At 36.5% G+C, this 18,819-nt stretch overlaps 2 protein-coding genes across 5 annotated transcripts in view; both read right to left on the reverse strand.

The window, feature by feature from the left end:
- The window catches only part of cradd (CASP2 and RIPK1 domain containing adaptor with death domain), a 25,085-nt gene extending 15,372 nt beyond the window's left edge, over positions 1–9,713 (reverse strand). The window contains exon 1 of the mRNA XM_056748489.1: positions 9,190–9,713. Coding sequence (XP_056604467.1) covers positions 9,190–9,499 — 310 coding nt within the window. The 5' untranslated portion in view covers positions 9,500–9,713. The remainder of the gene's footprint in view (positions 1–9,189) is intronic.
- A 1,579-nt stretch (positions 9,714–11,292) lies between these two features.
- socs2 (suppressor of cytokine signaling 2) lies at positions 11,293–18,808 on the reverse strand. Of its 4 annotated transcripts, none has more exons than XM_056748139.1 (3): positions 18,722–18,808; positions 15,912–16,162; positions 11,293–14,435 (listed from the first exon to the last, which is right to left on the reverse strand). In XM_056748139.1, exons 2-3 carry the CDS (start codon positions 16,036–16,038, stop codon positions 13,969–13,971), a joined length of 594 nt encoding a protein of 197 aa, XP_056604117.1. In that variant the 5' UTR covers positions 16,039–16,162; positions 18,722–18,808; the 3' UTR covers positions 11,293–13,968. The 4 variants fall into 4 exon arrangements, with proteins under 4 accessions (XP_056604117.1, XP_056604116.1, XP_056604120.1 ...); XM_056748138.1 differs by lacking the exon at positions 18,722–18,808 and adding an exon at positions 16,675–17,158; XM_056748142.1 differs by lacking the exon at positions 18,722–18,808 and adding an exon at positions 16,675–17,153 and having other exon boundaries at positions 11,293–14,432.
- Between the last annotated feature and the right edge of the window lie 11 nt (positions 18,809–18,819).

Consider the following 18,819-nt stretch of genomic DNA (forward strand, 5'->3'; position numbering starts at 1 on the left):
ATTGAGGACACTCAGGTTTAAACTCAGTACAGATGCTGGATGTGTAGACAGATCATGTGAATCACATAGGAATAACTGAAACGTTAAAGTACATTCAATTACTTTAGTTTATTACTTAAATTAACAGTTCACCTAAAATAAAAAAAATCGGTCATCATTTGCTCAACCTTAAATTGTTCATCTGTATGAATTTCTTTGTTCTGATGAACACAGAGAAAGATGTTTGGAAGAATGCTAGTAAGCAAACAGTTCTTGGCCACCACGGACTACTAAAGTAGGAAAAAAATGTACAGTCCAAGTTTGCAACCTGCAAGTTTGGATTTGGCTTGTTGATAATACACTGTTCATTCGATGACTGTGTCTGACTTCAATTTCCCCGTTGAGTGTTTATGTGGTTGGGAAGTGGGAAGTTTTAGGTTTAGGGTAGCAGTGGGGTTGGGTGCTCTAAAATGTAAGTACAAATAATAAGTGTTTATAAAATTGTTTCAGAAACAAATCGTGACACTGACACGCATTACCTCGAGGACCAATACAGTTTTTCTCTTTAGCGCCCCAAGTGGACTTTTTTGTCTCAAAACTGTAGCACTATGTACCTGTTGATACGTATTTTGTGGCGCTGCAAAAAGTGTACAGAGGTACGTATTTCAAATGCTACCAGGTTGCCTTTTTAGCTGTAAAGCTCAGCCGTAGTTATAAGCATTCCTCAAAATATCTTTCTGTCTCATCAGAACAAAGACATTTTTACAGATTTGGAACAATTTGAGGGTGAGTAAATGATGACAGAATTTATAGTTTTGGGTGAACTGTCCCTTTAAATAGATTTTGGTGATCATAAAATCCATATTTAACTACTGTCTATATAATCTCTAACTATGGTGGTCTTCTATACATTTTGTCTATACGTTGTCATACATGTAATCATATAATCAAAAGGAAATTGAACATGTGATTTCAGTAATTCTTCTCTTGTACATTTTCCACCTCATTCATTGACTCAATAGCACAATCCAAGTAAAGGCTTCCAGTTAAATAACGGAACTTGCATGAAGCTGAAAATAGTGCAGATTGAAAGATAAGATTACAATGCTTTTCAATGGAAATTTCCGGTCAAAAATATATGGAATTAGTAGACTGAGCATTCTGTGAGTAAACCAATATCATAATGACTTTAGTTAAAACGCACCTAATTCTGTGAAAAATCCATGGGTTTGGAAAAGGATCATAACCCTTACACAAGCTCACATAATAGAATACATAATGGCAGATAAATGCTGTTATTTGTCAGGCGTCTGGCATCATTGTCAAGGGCACACTATGGAGTGAGAAGCTGAATTGGGTTGGACTCAGAACAGTTCTAGGGGTTCTGACTTTCACTTAGAACCATGTTGTTCTTTTATATTGAGCTCTGCAATGTGGCCTACATTTTTCTAAAAGACTGTGTTAACAAATAACAAAAACCAAAAAGTCAAAACAGGAATAATCCCCTTTGCTTAAATGGATGTCTAGGAAAAACGGATGACATTGCTTCTGTGTCCTTAAAAGACCCTTTGACCCCTTGGCTTTGGACACAAATACAAAAAGCTACAGCTCTGAGTTTAACTAAACTTTGTCCATGCTGTTTTTTTTTAACATTTTCACTACCTATTTAAATATATGACCTCCCATTAACGCACCCCATCTCTCTCCGTCAATTTGAGCTTTTGCTTCCCTTCTTTCTTCACATCTAAATAAGATTCCTAACAGATGCAGCACACTCAGGAATCAGATTCGGATTTTATGAGCCAGCTGGAACGGCCGGTGCCGCAGCGCTGCTCAGAGCTTCCACATTTTGACAGGAAGACTCTCATTGAGCCAATGTTCCTGGAAATCAAGACTGTACTAGAAGTGGGTGGGGAAAAGGGAGGAGGAGAATGAATGTTGGTTCCAACAAAAACACATGAGCAGCACTGCGCTGGCTTGTTTCAAGAGCAAATGATTAAAAGCGGCTCCGCCCGTCTGTGGGAGAGGTGGAGAAGGGCCGAGTCACACGAGGATAGAGGCTTTTCCCGAAACTGTTTGTCTGTGAAAACGAATAAGAAATGAACTTACTGTATTTACCCTCAATGTTGTTTTTTGTAGAAATTCTTTACCAACACATAAAAATTCTCTCAATGAGTGTGCTTATGGGCACAGTCTGACTATAATTATGACACGCAAAACCTGTATGACATGTAAACGTCTTTATTGCCTATCTGTCAGTTTTCTTCATGTGCACATGTCTCACAGCATAATATTACATGTAAATATAAAATATGACGTAGCAGGGCTGTACAGTGCGAAATACATGTACGAATGTGATGTAATGAACGAAATGTCTACTTATATACTTTGCATAATGTTGTGAGGACAAAATAATGTGACAATGGTCAATGAATGCCAAAATCATAAACAAGTTCAGGGCAGGAATTACGGTAAAATCAACGACAATACTGGCTCATTCAACTTGTTTGAATTTCATGGCCCCACATGGCCGTATGAACTCAGCAATGTCTGGGCATACAACTTGTATACTCCTCATGAGATGGCATATGGTGTCCTGAGGGATCTCCTCCCGGACTCGGATCAGAGGATAAGTGAGCTACTGGACAGTCTATGGTGCTACTAGTTGGCTTTGGATACATGAGATCCCAGACGTTCTCAACTGGATTTAGGTCTTGGGAACGTGAGGCCCAGTCAATGGCAACAATGCCTTCATGTTTTTAGAAACTGCCTACAGACTCTGGTGACATGAGGTTGGGCATTACCATGCACCAGAAGGTACCATGCATCACTTCGCAGCTGTGATGATTAAAGGGGTCATATGACATGGCTAGAACAAATATTATTATTTGTTTTAGATGTAATGCAATCTATATACATGATTTAAGGTTAAAAAATTGTGTATTTTTCACATACCGTGCATGTCTGTATCGCCTGAAACGCGTGGATATTTTACGAAGCAATTGTTCTGAAAAGCGAGGTGTGCTATGATTGGCAAGTTAACCTCTGCCCAGTGATTGGTTGAATACTGCAAACATATGACGATAATGTTACCATATTTGGAACACCAGGTTCAAAACCAATTGTACAGACAGGTACGCCCACCTTACTTGCGTATACATTTGGGCAGTCTTAATCAAATCATACCATGAACTGACTTAGATTTGTTGGGGTGTGTTTACACGAGGCGTTTCAGGCAGGTCTGGGTGAGCATTCGCTTTTAGATAAAAAGCATCTTTTGTTCCAACACTTTCATTTTTAATCGTGTCTAATACATGCATAGGCAACTTATAACACACCAACGACAACAATGTGCGCCATATGACCCCTTTAAGTGTTCCCTTCATTTTTTTGAGTGGGGTATGTCAACTGCTTCTTTTGCACAGTTCAATGAGCTGCACAGTTCAATACATAACTGCACGTGAGTGCATTGGTTTGCGTCTCTGTATGATGACATGAACTCCATCTCGAGAGCTGATCTTAAAGTTTATTTCAGCATTTCATTGTTAGAGAAAGATATCGTCAACCACACACTCCTTGCGACGACCAGTCAAAATAAAAGTCAGGTAAACATGAACATCCAGAACATCCAAAAACACAGCATTGTATTATAATATTTACTATAATAAATTGTAGTATTCTTGCAGTGAATTGATAAACTATAAACACTAGAGTATACTTATATTTCCTAAACCAATATTTTATTATTATAAATAATATATCAAAAACACCATTGTATCTGGAACAAGAGGAATTTTACTGCATTTTACTATTGTAAATAATATAATTGTAAACTACAGTATGTGGTTAAATATATAATTATTGTATGAGTAAAAGAATGGAAAAGAATTAAGAAAAATTAACCAGAACCAGTGCTACGTGCAAAAAAAGTTAATGTACAGCCCTGTGTATTATATACTACATATAATAGAAATAACAGCAAATTGATGCATGAAAGTCTCCTTTCAAATCATGAAGTTAATGTAGAAAGGCAAAATTAAACAAAAGTAGAAGAAACACAAACATACAGCTTCTGACAAATTTCCTTCCGGCATTTTTAATTACAAGGCGAACTATGGGATCTGACAAATCTCAAAATCTTATCTAAGCAAGTTTTTCCACTAAGTTGGTTTGTTGATTTGCATGTTAACACATGAAAACATTTGTTCTTTTATAAACAGATTTTTGAAAGATATCTGCTTGTTTTGTGCATGTAAACACACTTATTATTTTATTACAAAATCAGTATGCTTACAATGCGAGTACTTTTGATTCTGCTCTTTGCACACAATAACAGTGCATAGTAACAAGTGGCCGTCAAGCTCCACAAAGGACCAAAAATGAAAGATAATCTGTGAAAACAACTAAAATTTTATTTTAGATTTGGGAATCTTGAAATATAGCGTGATGTGCATGAACTACTTCACGATGATTTTATTAGGTGTCACTATGAAATGATCATTTGATTTTTGTGAAAACTATGACTTCAACAAGTTCAGGCAGTGATGCAGACAAAAAGCATCCAGTAGATAAAAAAATATGCTATAAAGAAACTGAATTGTAAATGCTGAAATTACTGCCATAAAATGTCAGATTAAAATGTTGCTCTGCATATCTGCTTCAGTTCTTCAAGTCTTTCATAGTCTTTGTGGTTGACATGGGTTTACATGGTTAAAGCAAACATACAGAACAGTGTCAAATCTCTGCGATAAATCGGCAGCTGGCTGGCATTATACAGGACTACTAATAACGCGTAGGGGATTGACCTGAAGCTATAGGACAACGTAAATACAGCTGCGCAAATAAATGACACAGATTGGTCAGATGAGGTCTGATGTCTGGTGGAAACATGTTACCAATCAGGATGATTGCATATGGGTTGTGTGAAACTAGTTCTCTCCTTAAATGTGTATAGAAAATGTTAAGAAACATCACTTGTTTGATGTTTAATATTAATAGTCATTCTTTTAATCGATCGGGCCAGTGCTGTATCGTTATGGAAATTTATAATTTGTACGTTTTTAAGACTCGCCTATTTAAATATTCCCAAGAAGATGCAAAATAGGACTGGATTCGGTTCTAACGTGCTGTTTGAGATATGCGCGCAGCTGAAATGCTGCATCAGACAATGCGAAAAATACTGAATTGAGTTCTCTTCACGTCTTCTTACTTGTAATCTAACATAGAAACAAAATTATGTCAAAATACCAATATTACCAAGTATACTTGTAAAAAGTAATCAGTTGTGTCTAACGGGAATTAAACGCATGTGGAAATACAGCGCGTTTAATACATTATATTAGATCTGTGCTTCTCTTAAAGGGCCAGCAGCATAATAAATGTCTTTTATTACAACAAAGAACGAAGACAAAAAACACTCACTGCTCTTCACTGATTAAATTATAACTTCAGTAAGGTTAAATCAATTTAATACAGTGAAGACTATAAAGTATTAAATTAAAAAAAAATCTGTACCTGATAAATGGTATTATTAGACCGATCTAAACCACCGGAAAAAAAAAACAGATTATTTGTATGTTTGCTTTATTACATTTATCCGTGCTATTGCACATACTTTGATTACTTGATCTTATTTCATTACTTACTGATTAGTTGTTTTCATCAATAGTTGAAATTTTTTAGTTATAGGCTAATAGTTTTTATGGTATCATACGCTTATTAATTAAGATTTCATAGGTTAAAAAACAAACAAACAAAGAACTAGATAAAATGAAAATTCCTTAGCGTTGAGTCCTATTTTATGTAATCTACAGAATTTAGTTACTGCAAGGTAATATTACCATCATACAATCGGTATCAATGTTGGTATCAATGGAGAAATTTAGTAATTCAGTGCATCTCTAGTAAACAGAAAAACAAGAAATGTTTTTCACCAAATTATAACGAATATAAAACTTTAATTAACACAAACATATTTAAAAACATTTATAAAACACAACTTTCAATCAGTGTTTTGACAATTCTTGAATGTTTTTTTTAATTTGCCTGAATGACCAACATTTATGTGAATTTAAGGCATAGATGTAACCTATGACATAACACAAAAAAGCGCAATATTTACAATATCACTTAATTTCATTTTTTCGGCAAAACAAATTTTAATCAACTTTGTAAAATATGAAAATGTTAATACGTTACATAAACTATGTTCTATCGTCCATCTCTTTCCTTTTGCTATAGTGGAAGTATAGACCACATTTATTTACAGAAGTTCGTCACAAAACACATCGACTTGTAAACAGCCTAAAACGCAGAACAAACTACTTCAGGTGTAAGCATTCTAACAACATGTGTGCTTCTCTTAAAACAAATTTGCATAGATTTACTTAAAGCCAGAATCTCAAAAATACACATGCAAATAAACACTACCTACAGGTGTTCAAATGGGTATGACAAATTAAGTCGTGTTCTCAGTTGTCTAATAAAGAATTAGTAAAGCAGGTAATTAGATGCCTATAGACGCAAAAAGGCTTGTTAAGGATTGGGCTTTGTTAAACACAACCACAACACGTGTTTTTTATTAACGTCCCTGTGACTCTGCAGTTTCGGGGCCTGTCAAAATGACTGCGATTAACAGCGAGCTAGAAAAACATGTTTCAATACCGACGTAATGACATTGCTGTCAAGATCCAAATTCATAAGGAGCGAATATAAAACTGGAAACGCAAAACACAGCGTTTTGATAGTCCGTTTCTGCAAAAGACCTCTAAAGGGAAAGATCCTATTAGGCTAAGAAGATACTTAAATTAAAACAAGGATATACAGTGTGCAAAGAATGTTTGCTCAGAGTAACGCTTGTCCTCGACTTCCTAGAAATTCGCAGGCCCACTCGCCCCCCCCCCCCATTTCTTTTATTCCCTCTCTCACTTTCTCTAACCCCTCCCCATCCCCCAATTTATCATTATCTGAACCACAGTGAGTCAATAAAATCTTTAGCTCAGTAACTGGAGACAGGAGGGAGAGGGGCCAACAAACGGCTTTGATTATATTTTTCCTAGAAAGGAGGATGCTCGGCGAGAGTGCAGGGCCTCAGCGCCTGTGCCAAGAATTAATGCAGTTTTCATGGAAAACCAGGGCAGCGTACCAAGCCTGCCTAGCCTTGAGAGATTCAAAACACAGCTCCTTTTTTTACCTCTCTCTCTCGTTCTGTTTTTCTTTTCACGTCTTGTTTTTTTGAAGATGGTAGTACTACACAATATAAACGGGAGAATGTGACTGTGGGGGATGTTAGTTCTAAAAAAACATAAATCATAAAACACATTATATGGCCACTTTCAGCAAAACAGCACCGGAGATATCAAAAATGTCTATTCTGTGAGCTTTAGTTTTGTTTCGTTCGGCAAAGCGCACACATTTTTTCGATAGGCTGGGTGTGCATGTAAATAATTCATGTCACAGACTCAAGGCGTTGGTTTTTCAAGTCCAAGTCACATGGAAATTTGCTATGGTTTATGTACATTTGTTCGAAGTCTTCTGCTTGAATTACTAGAATTGGTAAAAAGGGTTTAGCGTTGGGTATTATAAAGCAGCAGTAGTTACAGCACTTGTTATTTAACCATAAAATGTTTGGACGTAGCGAACGGTTCCAAGCCCCACCTGTCCCCAATGGCCTCAACAAAATGGTATTAAACTTTGTCTACTTTCTGTCTTGGCTTTGCCTGCTGATGAAGAATTTCCGGATTTCTTTTCAATCCATGTCACAAAAAACGATGGCTGATTGACATGACGATTTTGAGCTGGCATCGTGATTCGTCACGAGACTCTCGCTGCTCGTTGTAAACTAATATGAACAAGGCTGAGAGTCATAAAACCTTGCACTGTACGGATCAGACTAGTCTGACTTTATAACTGTAAAGTTCGCGCTGTACAGATGCCTGAATTGATAACTGCCCAGCTCGCGCTATTTAAAGATGTGTCTCTGCGCATCTCATGCCTCACTTTAAAACGCCGCAGGGCGATGTCATTGTCCATCGCGATGTTTCGCTATAGCCATCGTCCGATGTTAATTTGGTAAACATCGCCCAACCCTAACCCATACCATGGATTAATATTAAATACCATGGATTAATATTTACAAAATATTGGAAGATCTCTTTTTCCAAAGTTTTTTTTTTATTCTGTCATCATTTATTCACCCTCATGTCATTCCAAACCTGTTTGACTTCCTTCTGCAGAACACAAAAGAAGATTTTAAAGATTGTTGGTAACCAAACAACAATGGCAACACTGTGCCAAATGACTTCCACTGCATGCATGGGCACAAAACCACAGATTTCTGAAAATATGGTTTGTGTTCCTCAGAAAACTAATGACAACAGATTATTTTCAGATAAAAAAATCCTGTTTACATATATAAAAATCTTTTTACATATATTAATTAATATTCTAAATTTTTAAGGCCCAAATGTGTATTCTTCAATCCCAGAGATATGTGGATCCCAATATGGCTCCATATGCAAATTATTGAACTGTTCCCTTTTCAATGGTCGAAATCCAAATTAAGGTCACTTTGCATAGTTGATAGTTATTGTATTTCAAGAGGAACGTCAGCAAGTTTTATTAAGGTTTTGTCAGCTGACTGTAGTAAAATTTCAAGATACCAAAGTATTAAAAAATACTTTAGTATACCATTATTTACTATTGCAAAATTTCAAGACACTTGTGTTTTTGACCTATTTAGTATGCTACACTACTATAGAAAATGAAAGTATTCTCAAATTTACAATAGGTAATACTACAGATTATTATGGTATACATTTATCATTTTCTACTATAATACAGTATAATTACAATATTAAAATTTTCAAAAGTAAATACTGAAGTATCCTACAAGATAGGTATTGTGGGTTTTGTCAGTTTGAGACCTCGGATTTAGGATAGTTCCCACCTGAACCCGGAAATCATTTCATGAATGGCAATGTTCTTAAATTATTTTAATGATATCAATTACTTAATATATTAAGTTTATCACGTAATATGTTTAATATTTATCTTTAACGTTATTTAAATACCAAATGTTACTTAATCCAGACGTTTTGCTTCCGGGTTTAAAGTGGGAAAATGTATGTATGAATCGTAATTCCGAGCTGGTACAGGGCATTCCTACAGCTCGACTCGAACATCTCTATCACACATGCACATTACGGTCACCTGTGAAGGGCGGAGGAGGCTCGCTGTCTTCTTCATCACACAGTTGCAGTAAAGAGTCTTTGATCCAGGGAAACTCTTTCTCTAGAGATTTGATAAAATGATGGAAAGCGCGCGAGCCGCGCGTGGGTAGAATATCCAGCAGCTTTAACACTTTCCTTCTGTTAGAAGACTCGCACTGAATTTCCTCTAAATGGCTCTGCGTTAAGATGTCCTCCTGATATAAATACTGAACAATCGTATCGTCCACTAAAATCTCATCGGCCAACTGCAGCCGCTGAGAACGGAGGAACTTCTTATGTTTGGGGTCCATCTTTAACGAATAAAAAAGCCGAAATCTGTTGAATGTTGAGCAAAACAGTTTGTCCAATAAGGATTGTTTCTAAACAAACGATCAACATAAACAAACAATTCACTCGGTATTCATTATTGTTAGTAAATAACCATCAATTAGTTTGTGTAAAACAATATAAATATTTATGACAGAAACATAACACCTTGACGCGGTTGTGCACTACAAATGCCTTTTCCGCGGCATGCCACTTTTTTGTCTGCCGGCTGGAAACAAAGCGCAGGCGGAACGAACATTCGGGACATTATTGTTCCGCATCTATCAGTGTCCATCGAGTTTTTTTTTAAATACTGCTCTAGTTTTAATACATCCTTTTTAGCTAACATCAGTCTAATGTCGTACATTTTAATATATGTTTAGTGAATCCAAATAGTAATTTTATTAGATACATAAACTATATGGTTGATGTGGTAAGTAAATGTGTTTTTACATTACAAACAAAAATGGTGACGCTGACCAATGGCGACTGTTCATTGGTCTCTTCTCTTTTAATTTTCATAAATTTCTTTTCTAAAACACATCCATCATCATTCTTTCCAGTTGGTTCAGTTATAGTTTTACAGAGAAACAGTTGTTCCAGGAAAATAAGATGATTTGAATATCATTGCACCTGTGAGCTACAAAAGCTGGATTTTTTTTGCATGTCTAATCCCCAGGATCCCTGCCCTTTGCGATATTCAGACTTCAACAATGTTGCTGTGTCCTCACATTATCTCCTATATTTTCTATTCATTACATTTGTAACATGGCATCCTATAAAGGCCTCTCTTTCCATCCAGCACGTTATACACTAAGCCATTTAAAATTTGTAAGCAAGGATTTGCCCTTCAGAAAATCCATTATTTTTTAATCTTATAGACTTTGAGCTAAATTGCAAACACCTACAGTGCCGATTAAGGACATGGATATTTGTGCAAAAATGCTTGTTCAGTTTCAATCGTTGCATGCAAAAAATCAGGATGCCCCTGAGTGACTAAGATAATTGTTGTCAGTTAAGTTCATACTTATCTCCAGTTTTATTTCCTATGATGATAACTCTTGATTATCTCACTTTGTTGTGGATTATGCCCATGTAGGTTTGAATGTGGCGCCACACCTACTTTAATTCAAAGTTTAGATATTATCTTTTGGGCTAAAATGGATCTCACACGACTTGCATTGCAAGATCGGGCTAGTCTTTATTACACAGAATACAATGTGCCAATATCAGACTTGTAAATGATATTTGTTGAGTTTCTTTCCGAGTACAGATTGTGTGTGGTAGTTCCAACAGCATCTAAACTGTGCTGTTCACATGAGCTGTAAAGATGTTTATCAAGCCAGAGACAGGTACGGCCACTGTAATTGCAAGCCTGTAAATAATTGTTATTTCACATTTAAAGATATTAATAAGTTTATGGACTAGGGCTTCAATGAAACTTCAATAAGATTGATGTTCTACTATTCTAAACACTTGCATGTGTTGATCGCTGCAATACAAATTCCAACAAAATTAAGATTACCTGGAAAACTGAGACATCTCCAAGACATTGTTTATCTTTGACCAAACAGCTCATGTGCCGGGCCAAAGTGAACGTCAGCAGTTGTTTTTTTTGGCAAAGGGTGTCAATATTTAACAAAGAAATGTTCACTTTCATACGTTAAACAGGCATAGCCAGTTGCCTCCTGAGAAAACGTCTGTAAATACATAAGTCACTGCAGACACATTGTATTCTGATGATCCCTGGAAAATGCGAAGTGACTTAAAGCGTTACTCAGAATTTCTTTACTTTATTGCAAGCTACACTTTTGGCGGGACAAGAGACGAACAAGAAAATAAAAAAGGAAACAGAATAGACTAAACATAATTGTGAAACGATCCAAGTCAACTCATCACAGTTTCAGACAAACACTTGTAATGCTATAAAACTGTTAAAAACAAACAAACAAACGTAAGTAAAGAAACATTATGAAGTGCAAGCTTCAATAAAAAGTAAATTGGAAAAACATTTCTCATTGCTGTAAACACAGGTCTAATGAATGAATGATGAAAATGGCAAATACTACAGTAAACATATAGTAAACATTTCCATACAAGCGCCCACATCCATTGTGTTTTTGGTGACTGATATAAAAAGTATGTCATCCTAATAAAACCATGCAAAAAATGTATTTTGTTATATGTTCTGAATATTTTAAAATACTGCATTATAGAAAGTGGGGTTTAGAGAAGGTTTGTGAGTGTGCCAGAGGGGCAAACTGTGGGTGTGTGACCTTGATGATGGGTGTTATTACCAGTTCTGCAGATGATTGGCTCATTCAGTGAATTTGTTCAGAACAAACAATAACAAAAACTGTGTTCCCTAGATTTCAAAATGTGAGAATGGATTGTTCACCTCTTGACTTCAAAATACATTTCCTAACATCAAAAATGACACTCAACAAATATGAATTAAAGCTATCGTTGGTTTTATTTCTCACTTTTCGTGAGACAGTTTATTCACTCCTCTTCCAGAACAATGTTGTAAAATGATTTAATGGAAATTTGTATCGGCAAAAAGATTAAATTAGACCCAAGCAAGATTCCGACACAAACTATGCTATGTCATTAAGGAAGACCACGAGAGAAACAACATCATTATACTGAATTTTCTAATGATGAAGAACATCTGTTTCCTACTATGATGTACACTGTTATCTATTTTTTCTGGATTATATTTATCTCTAATGTGGATGGTTGGTTACTTTACACTGCATTTCTGTATTTCACAGTCGGGAATTTATACTCTGAATGGCATAAAAATAACACTTTTATAATTTACTGTAAATCTTAACAAAGTGAAATTGCGAAAAGGAACAAGATACTTTACTACCTGCTCCAAAAAAGCACAAGAGCATCCGAAGTATTGGCAAATGAATACTTCTTACACTTCTAAAACGGTCTCTAACATTTGATTTTTAACAAACTGTTGAACAGAAGAATACTGCAGTCCAAATAATATTCATATATGGCAAACTGTTCTGCTAATGTCAAGAAAGTTCATTTTTACACTGCAGGTTGGTAAAACATGTTGGTTTAATTTGGCGGATGTGTATGAGGTGGATTTTCAACTTTTTTGTGTCCAATTTATGACTAAATTTGAAATTGTTACTGGGAATGACAATAATATAACTACTAGTATTAAATATCAGAGCAATGCTATTGGGGTTATACTAATAAATATTTTATTTGAAAGGCTAAATTAGGGAAACGACCAATAGGAGATTATAAATGTATAATTCAAGCGAATGGAGACTAAAACACTGAGCAGCCAATGTTTGAAGGTACATACCAATTTTGTTAAACCAAAATAGATTGGATAGTGAGCATTTTGTTTGGAAAATGCAATATTCCCTTTAGTCTTCTCAAAAACACCAGTGTGGAGAGAGTTTAAAATAAGCAACTGATATGAATATGAATCAAACTTCAGATTTAGCTCATTCTTTTGGTCTGTCAATCAATAAACAAATCATTCCAGAATCAAATATTCTCTTTGCTTGACCAATCAGCATGCAGGTTTATCAAGACGCCCTCCTGAGGTAGGATTATCACAGGCCAAAACTTGTTGACCATTCGTAACCAAAGCAGAAATAAACCATTCTGCTAAATTACCCCTTGGTTCAACATGTGACGGTGAAATATTTTCAAGTTGCGTAACTTTGACACAAAACGGCAACTTAATATTTGGCAAACTGTTCTAATGTGTAATCCTGTACATTACACCTTAAGTTTTTTCGTATCGTTTCAGTTTTTAATTGTCTAATGCGTGCTAGTTATTTTACAGTAAATTGTTGTTTTCTATTGGTGTTTCAGTAGTAGTAACTCAACCGTGATATCACAAATCATCACAACGACAAAAATTTCGGTACGTATATCACATCTCAAGGTGCTTTCCACTACCCAGCAGTTCCTCAGGCTAAACGTTCTCAACCGATGAGAATTCTCAATCAAGACGCAGAAACAGCTCAACATATCATTTTGTCTACAACTACAGTACAAAATATAACGTGAATATTAAGCGAATAAAAACAGTCAAAGACCGAAAACGTACAGTTTCCCATGTGTCAAACATGGGATGAAAAGTATCTCAGACACTTGCATTAAAACACGCACGTGGCCAAATCTTGAGGTGTTACGTACATCTGACATGTAGGTCAGATGTCTATCTAGGCCAGTATCCCCCAAACATGTAAAGACAAACACACTCACTCATTAAAAACTGACTGTAGAATATCTACAGGCTATAATCGTGTTAAATGCTCTATGAAGGACACTTAACATTATTGTGATTTCTGCTTTACGTAGTCTTTGGGCACACGAGGAGGAATCAGGTAAAAATCACAAATATCAAGACTTCATTTCACTGATTCCATGAAGCCCAGCACTCTTGGTCACTTCCGTCCTCAGGTTTCTATACGTTGTAGGTATAGTCTGTTAAATAGTCCTTCAACCTGTTTGGCAAAGGAAGTTCCTGAACCTGCCGCGTGGTCTTATTGATGGCGATCCGACACATATGTTGCAGAGATGGTATAGATGTATACACAGGAGTTGTTAGTAGTAGCTGCACTGTGCCATTGGATTGGGCAAGAGGAGTACTCCCCTTACAAGACGTCCTGGACAGCTGAACGTAGTGCTCCACGAGATGCACCACACTGTCAAACTGCTTAAGTTTGGGCTTGACCAGCACAACAGAGTCCAGCTTGAACTTGCCGTCCTTGAATTCGATCCGCAAGTTGGTGGGTCCGGCAGACGTCATGGCAGAGATGGTGAAGAGGTAGTCCCTCTGAGAGCTGTCTCGGACCAGAAACGTGCCTTCCGACGTATCCTGCAGGATCTCCTTGGCTCCATTGGCTGTCAGGCTGCCCCAATACCAGCCTGCTTCCGAGAAAAGAACACAAAAATCCACATGGTCACCAGTATCTTCTTCCACTGTATCTGTTTCAGTGGTTTGCTTGTGTAACATAAGACCATAACATGCTCCTCTAAGAACATGCTTACAGTATTAACAGCACGAGGCTAAACACGGCTAGTTATATACTGTGAAAAGACCAGGGCTATGCTGTTCAGACTACTGCATTTTATCACTCTTCTTTTTTTTTCTTATCATTCTTTATTGAGAGAAACTGCAATGAGCGGAGCTATAAGGAGCATAATAAAGATCTTTATGTTTAAGCCTTTCTACTTATTTCCTAAATCGTATTCTATGAGCTGTAAACTATTTGTCCTTTTAATGTAATTGAAAATATTAGAAACAACACACACAGCAAAATATGTTTTGCCAGAAATATTTAAATACACCATCTGACTGGTGAATGTTTTGCATTTTTTGATGTCAGATGCTCAACAGATCTAAACACTCACTCACTAACAATTCCACATTTTCTCCGAAGCAAACAAACATTGATCTTGCTACACGACTTGTAAGGTTAAAAAAATGCTGCATATGGTACGGGTAACATTAAAACTAAACTGTTTTACTCACATACATTATATAATAAAATACAAATATCTAATTTGATATAATATCACTATTATTACTTAGACCTATAATTATCTAATAGTCAACCTGAATACTGATTTTAACTAATGCAAGTCATTAAAAGGGTTACAATAGCTTGAAATAAATTCTGCTTGTCATCACGTCAGCTGCACACATTGTTAATGCCCTATAAAGTAAAATAGCCTAATCTGCTTGTGTTAAAGGAGACACACCCCGACACAAACGAATGAAATCAGACAAAGATGTAAATGAGGTAAAGGCATGAATCATAACAAATGCTAGGCACGGCCTTTTGTTGGAAAAAAGCGAACGTAAACAGTGAAGGCTTTGTCCTGACATTCTTTCTTGCGTTCACCTGCATGCTTGACTACTGGCATTCATCTCTGAACATTTCTATTATTTTACGACTTCCTTAGAAAAACCAACACCACCCAGTCAGACCCAAATGAGATGAAACCAAATGAAGTGAATGCATAATAGGCAGTTTCATAACATGGCCTTAGGCGAGGCTGAGACAACGTTTCCAACCATATTGCGACAAGAAAAGCAAAGCTGTCTGAACATAAGCACGGCAGCATTTTACAGTAATTAATTGAAACATGACAAGTATTTCTATAACATGAGTGTTGTCAGTTAAGAGTTGATTAATGAGTCTTAAGTAGCCTTCAATTAAATGGATCAATATTGTTTCTTAATTGATTTTTAGATGTTCAAGTTATCAACGCTTAGTTTATCACGTTTATGCCGCATTTAATTTTGTTATACAAATCCAATATGTTGTGTCTTGCAAAGCATTAATTTCAGTAGGTGTTAAGAACGAATAAAAAAGCATGGATGTAGAAACATGCGTTTACCGGTATTTTTGAGTTCTCTCATGGCAGTGGCGATGCGACTCTGATCGGACTCCGCGACTTGCGTTTCGCTTTGCGATCTCCTTTCATTCTCGATGCTTTCCGTGGAGTCAGATGAGTGACAGGTCATTGGAGAACCCCGTTCTGCATCCAGTCAATGTCTATAATTATCCCTCAAAGACTCTGGAAAATGAACCAATACATGCGAGAAGTCTTCCACAGCGTCCCTGGACCTTTCGTGTGGGTGCGCCGACCTGAAAGTGCAACATTTCCGATGAGAAAATGTCAGAATTTATTTCAACATTGAAAATAAAAAGGGATAATTGGCCATTACGCGTAATCTCACTTGAGCAAAGGTCAGAACCTCTGTTGATCAAATAGGGAAATGTTTTTTTTAATCATTTCTCAAATCTTTTATTGAAAAGATCAACGGAAAAACAATAAAGAGGGACGAAATGATTCGTTTCTAAAAGGTCGTCTTGTTGCGTGAAAGCCACATTGGGCACGTGTAGGTCTGCCTCTAGAAGCGCAAAATACGCAGAACTGCCTCTCTAGGAAAACGCATTGACGGATTTCTAACCTCCTGTGATAAAACAACAAAATAAAATTCTCTATATTTTCAAGGCGTAAATGAAAATCCTACATCACAATGGGAAGTCGTATGACAGCTGACGATTTAGACGAAAACGTGACCAAATAGGCAAAGAAAAACCTATGGCAAACTTGAGACAGAAAGCGACAGTGAAAGAAAGCGCACATCACGTACCTTTTGTCTCAATGAAAGGAAAAAGCAACGTCCAGCTCGTTTCACGTTACAGGCGTTCAGTTGGACCATGGTTTAGATTAAACCCATCATTTATTAATGAAATGATGCCGGAGTAGGGTGATCAGTTTACTGACCAGTGCACCTTGACGTTCGGCAGACTGACTTTGGCATTTTGCGCCGTTGGGTAGATGGCTTGCAATTCCTTGCAATTTTAATTTGCATTGATTCTTTCGGGAGCGACACTCCACAAAAGGCGACGGACTGTCCGTCTCGCGACGTCTGCGAGCGCTCCGCACGCGCCGTGTGTCAAACGGCGTTACAGCACCCCAACAGAGCGGGACACGTATAATTAGGCTGTTCTCTCCTGCGGAGAAGTGATATTCCAACAAATCGCTTTTTTCTGCTCTGTGTTTGTGTGTGTGCGCGCTCGTCGTTAGCTTAATCCTCATTGAAAAAGACGGGCATACAAAAGTCAAATTTCCAGGAACTTTCCAGGAATCGTATCACGTGGTCGAAAGCGCGAGGGCTTTCTTAAGGTCGTGCGAATTGTTTATTTGTTTTTTGTTTTTTTTTACACAAATGCAGGTTGTAGGTGATAATAATTGTATCTGTGTTATTGTGCAGTGATGTTAGTTAAACTGCATTGCGACATCTTTATAAAGTGATGGGTGGACACATTCGTAATATATATGTATTTTCATATTACACATGCACCACATGTGTTACAATGTAATGTCTAAGACGTCGAAATGTTTTTAAATGAGACATTATATAAATGTGCAGAAATACATTAATGAAACAACCCAAAAGGCTAGTTCTGATGTCTATAAATATACATTATACGTATAAAAAACACACAGCTATTCTCAATTGGTCACATTTCTGCAATAATATTTATAGTTATATTTTTTTTAGTTAAATAGGCCTTGTTTTCTAAAGAGTAGCATCCATTAAAATGGAATTTCGTGATGTGTTCGCTTGATCTGATCTGAGCAGTCACATCGTGCCTCGTACCACCTTAAACCATAAATTTATTGTCTACGTATAAATGACAAAACTTAATCTTGAAGCCACATAAAACAAATGTTTAAAACAATTGTTTGTTAAACCTTGTGGGATTCTCGAATCTCATAAATGTTTTATTCGTTAAATACTTCACAGCAAGGAAGTTAAGTTGGAAGGCAGACATATATATATGTACGTGGATGCCTCCATTGTGTTTGGTAAGCCTATAAATAATACTGGCAAACTCTTTCCACGTGTAAAAGATACTACAATCCATTTACAAAAACACAAGTGGATTAACACGGTTTATAGATGACTGTATCATGCCTCAACCGATCCGAGTTACTCACAATGGGATTCTATCCGTTTTTGTTATTTTTTGTGATTCTGTCACGTTGCCTTATTTAGAAACAAATTAACTGCTTGCTTATTTCAAATTAATTCAATTAAACGTTTAATTAAATATTTACACTACAAAAACGTATTGCCATAATAATACAAATAAAATAAAGGCTCCACAAATAATCTAATGAAAAAAACATTTTATTTAAGTGATTATTCGTATTAAAATTGTGCATTCATGTGAATTCAGGCAGTACATTGAAATGGACGGTTCTTCGTCGTGCAATTTTTATTCCTGCTTACTGTGTAATGTTCATTGAGAAAAACACCAGCGTTTAAATATTGAGAAAACATTCAGTACCGCTGCATTTCAGTGCCATCTTGTGGTCAATAAGGGCAGTGAATAATCACCCACTGTGTATTATGACATTGTACCTTAAAAAATATTATACACCGACGGCAGATCACCGCTGTCAGAAATATAGAGTTCTCAGTGTTTTACATTTATATGACCTTAAGTGCTAAAAGCGAATGGAAGACAGATTTGAACTTCCACAAATGACCTCTCTCTGCTATCAGCCGTTTGACTGGCGTGGACTTTCCCGACACTCACATTTATGACAAAATACGTTTTTGTCGTCTGTTTTCCAAATTACATTACAAAATTAAATCATACCCTATAAAATCTCAGATGAGTTACCTATTGCTGGCCAGGAGAATAGACGGAACTTGTTGAAGCGTTTGAGGAAAATCGAGGCACCTCCAAGCCCCCAGGGGGCGGGCGTTCACTTGGCTTCC

This window comes from Triplophysa dalaica, chromosome 5 (genome assembly GCF_015846415.1).
Source record: "Triplophysa dalaica isolate WHDGS20190420 chromosome 5, ASM1584641v1, whole genome shotgun sequence".
NCBI lineage: Eukaryota > Metazoa > Chordata > Actinopteri > Cypriniformes > Nemacheilidae > Triplophysa > Triplophysa dalaica.

Excerpts from the sequence above, each read along its gene's own strand:
- socs2 (XM_056748139.1), bottom strand. The coding sequence starts at position 16,038 with ATGACCTGTCACTCATCTGACTCCACGGAAAGCATCGAGAATGAAAGG. Across the intron at positions 14,436-15,911 it reads GAGAGAACTCAAAAATACCG|CAGGCTGGTATTGGGGCAGC; the intron begins GTAAACGCATGT and ends TTTTCTCGGAAG.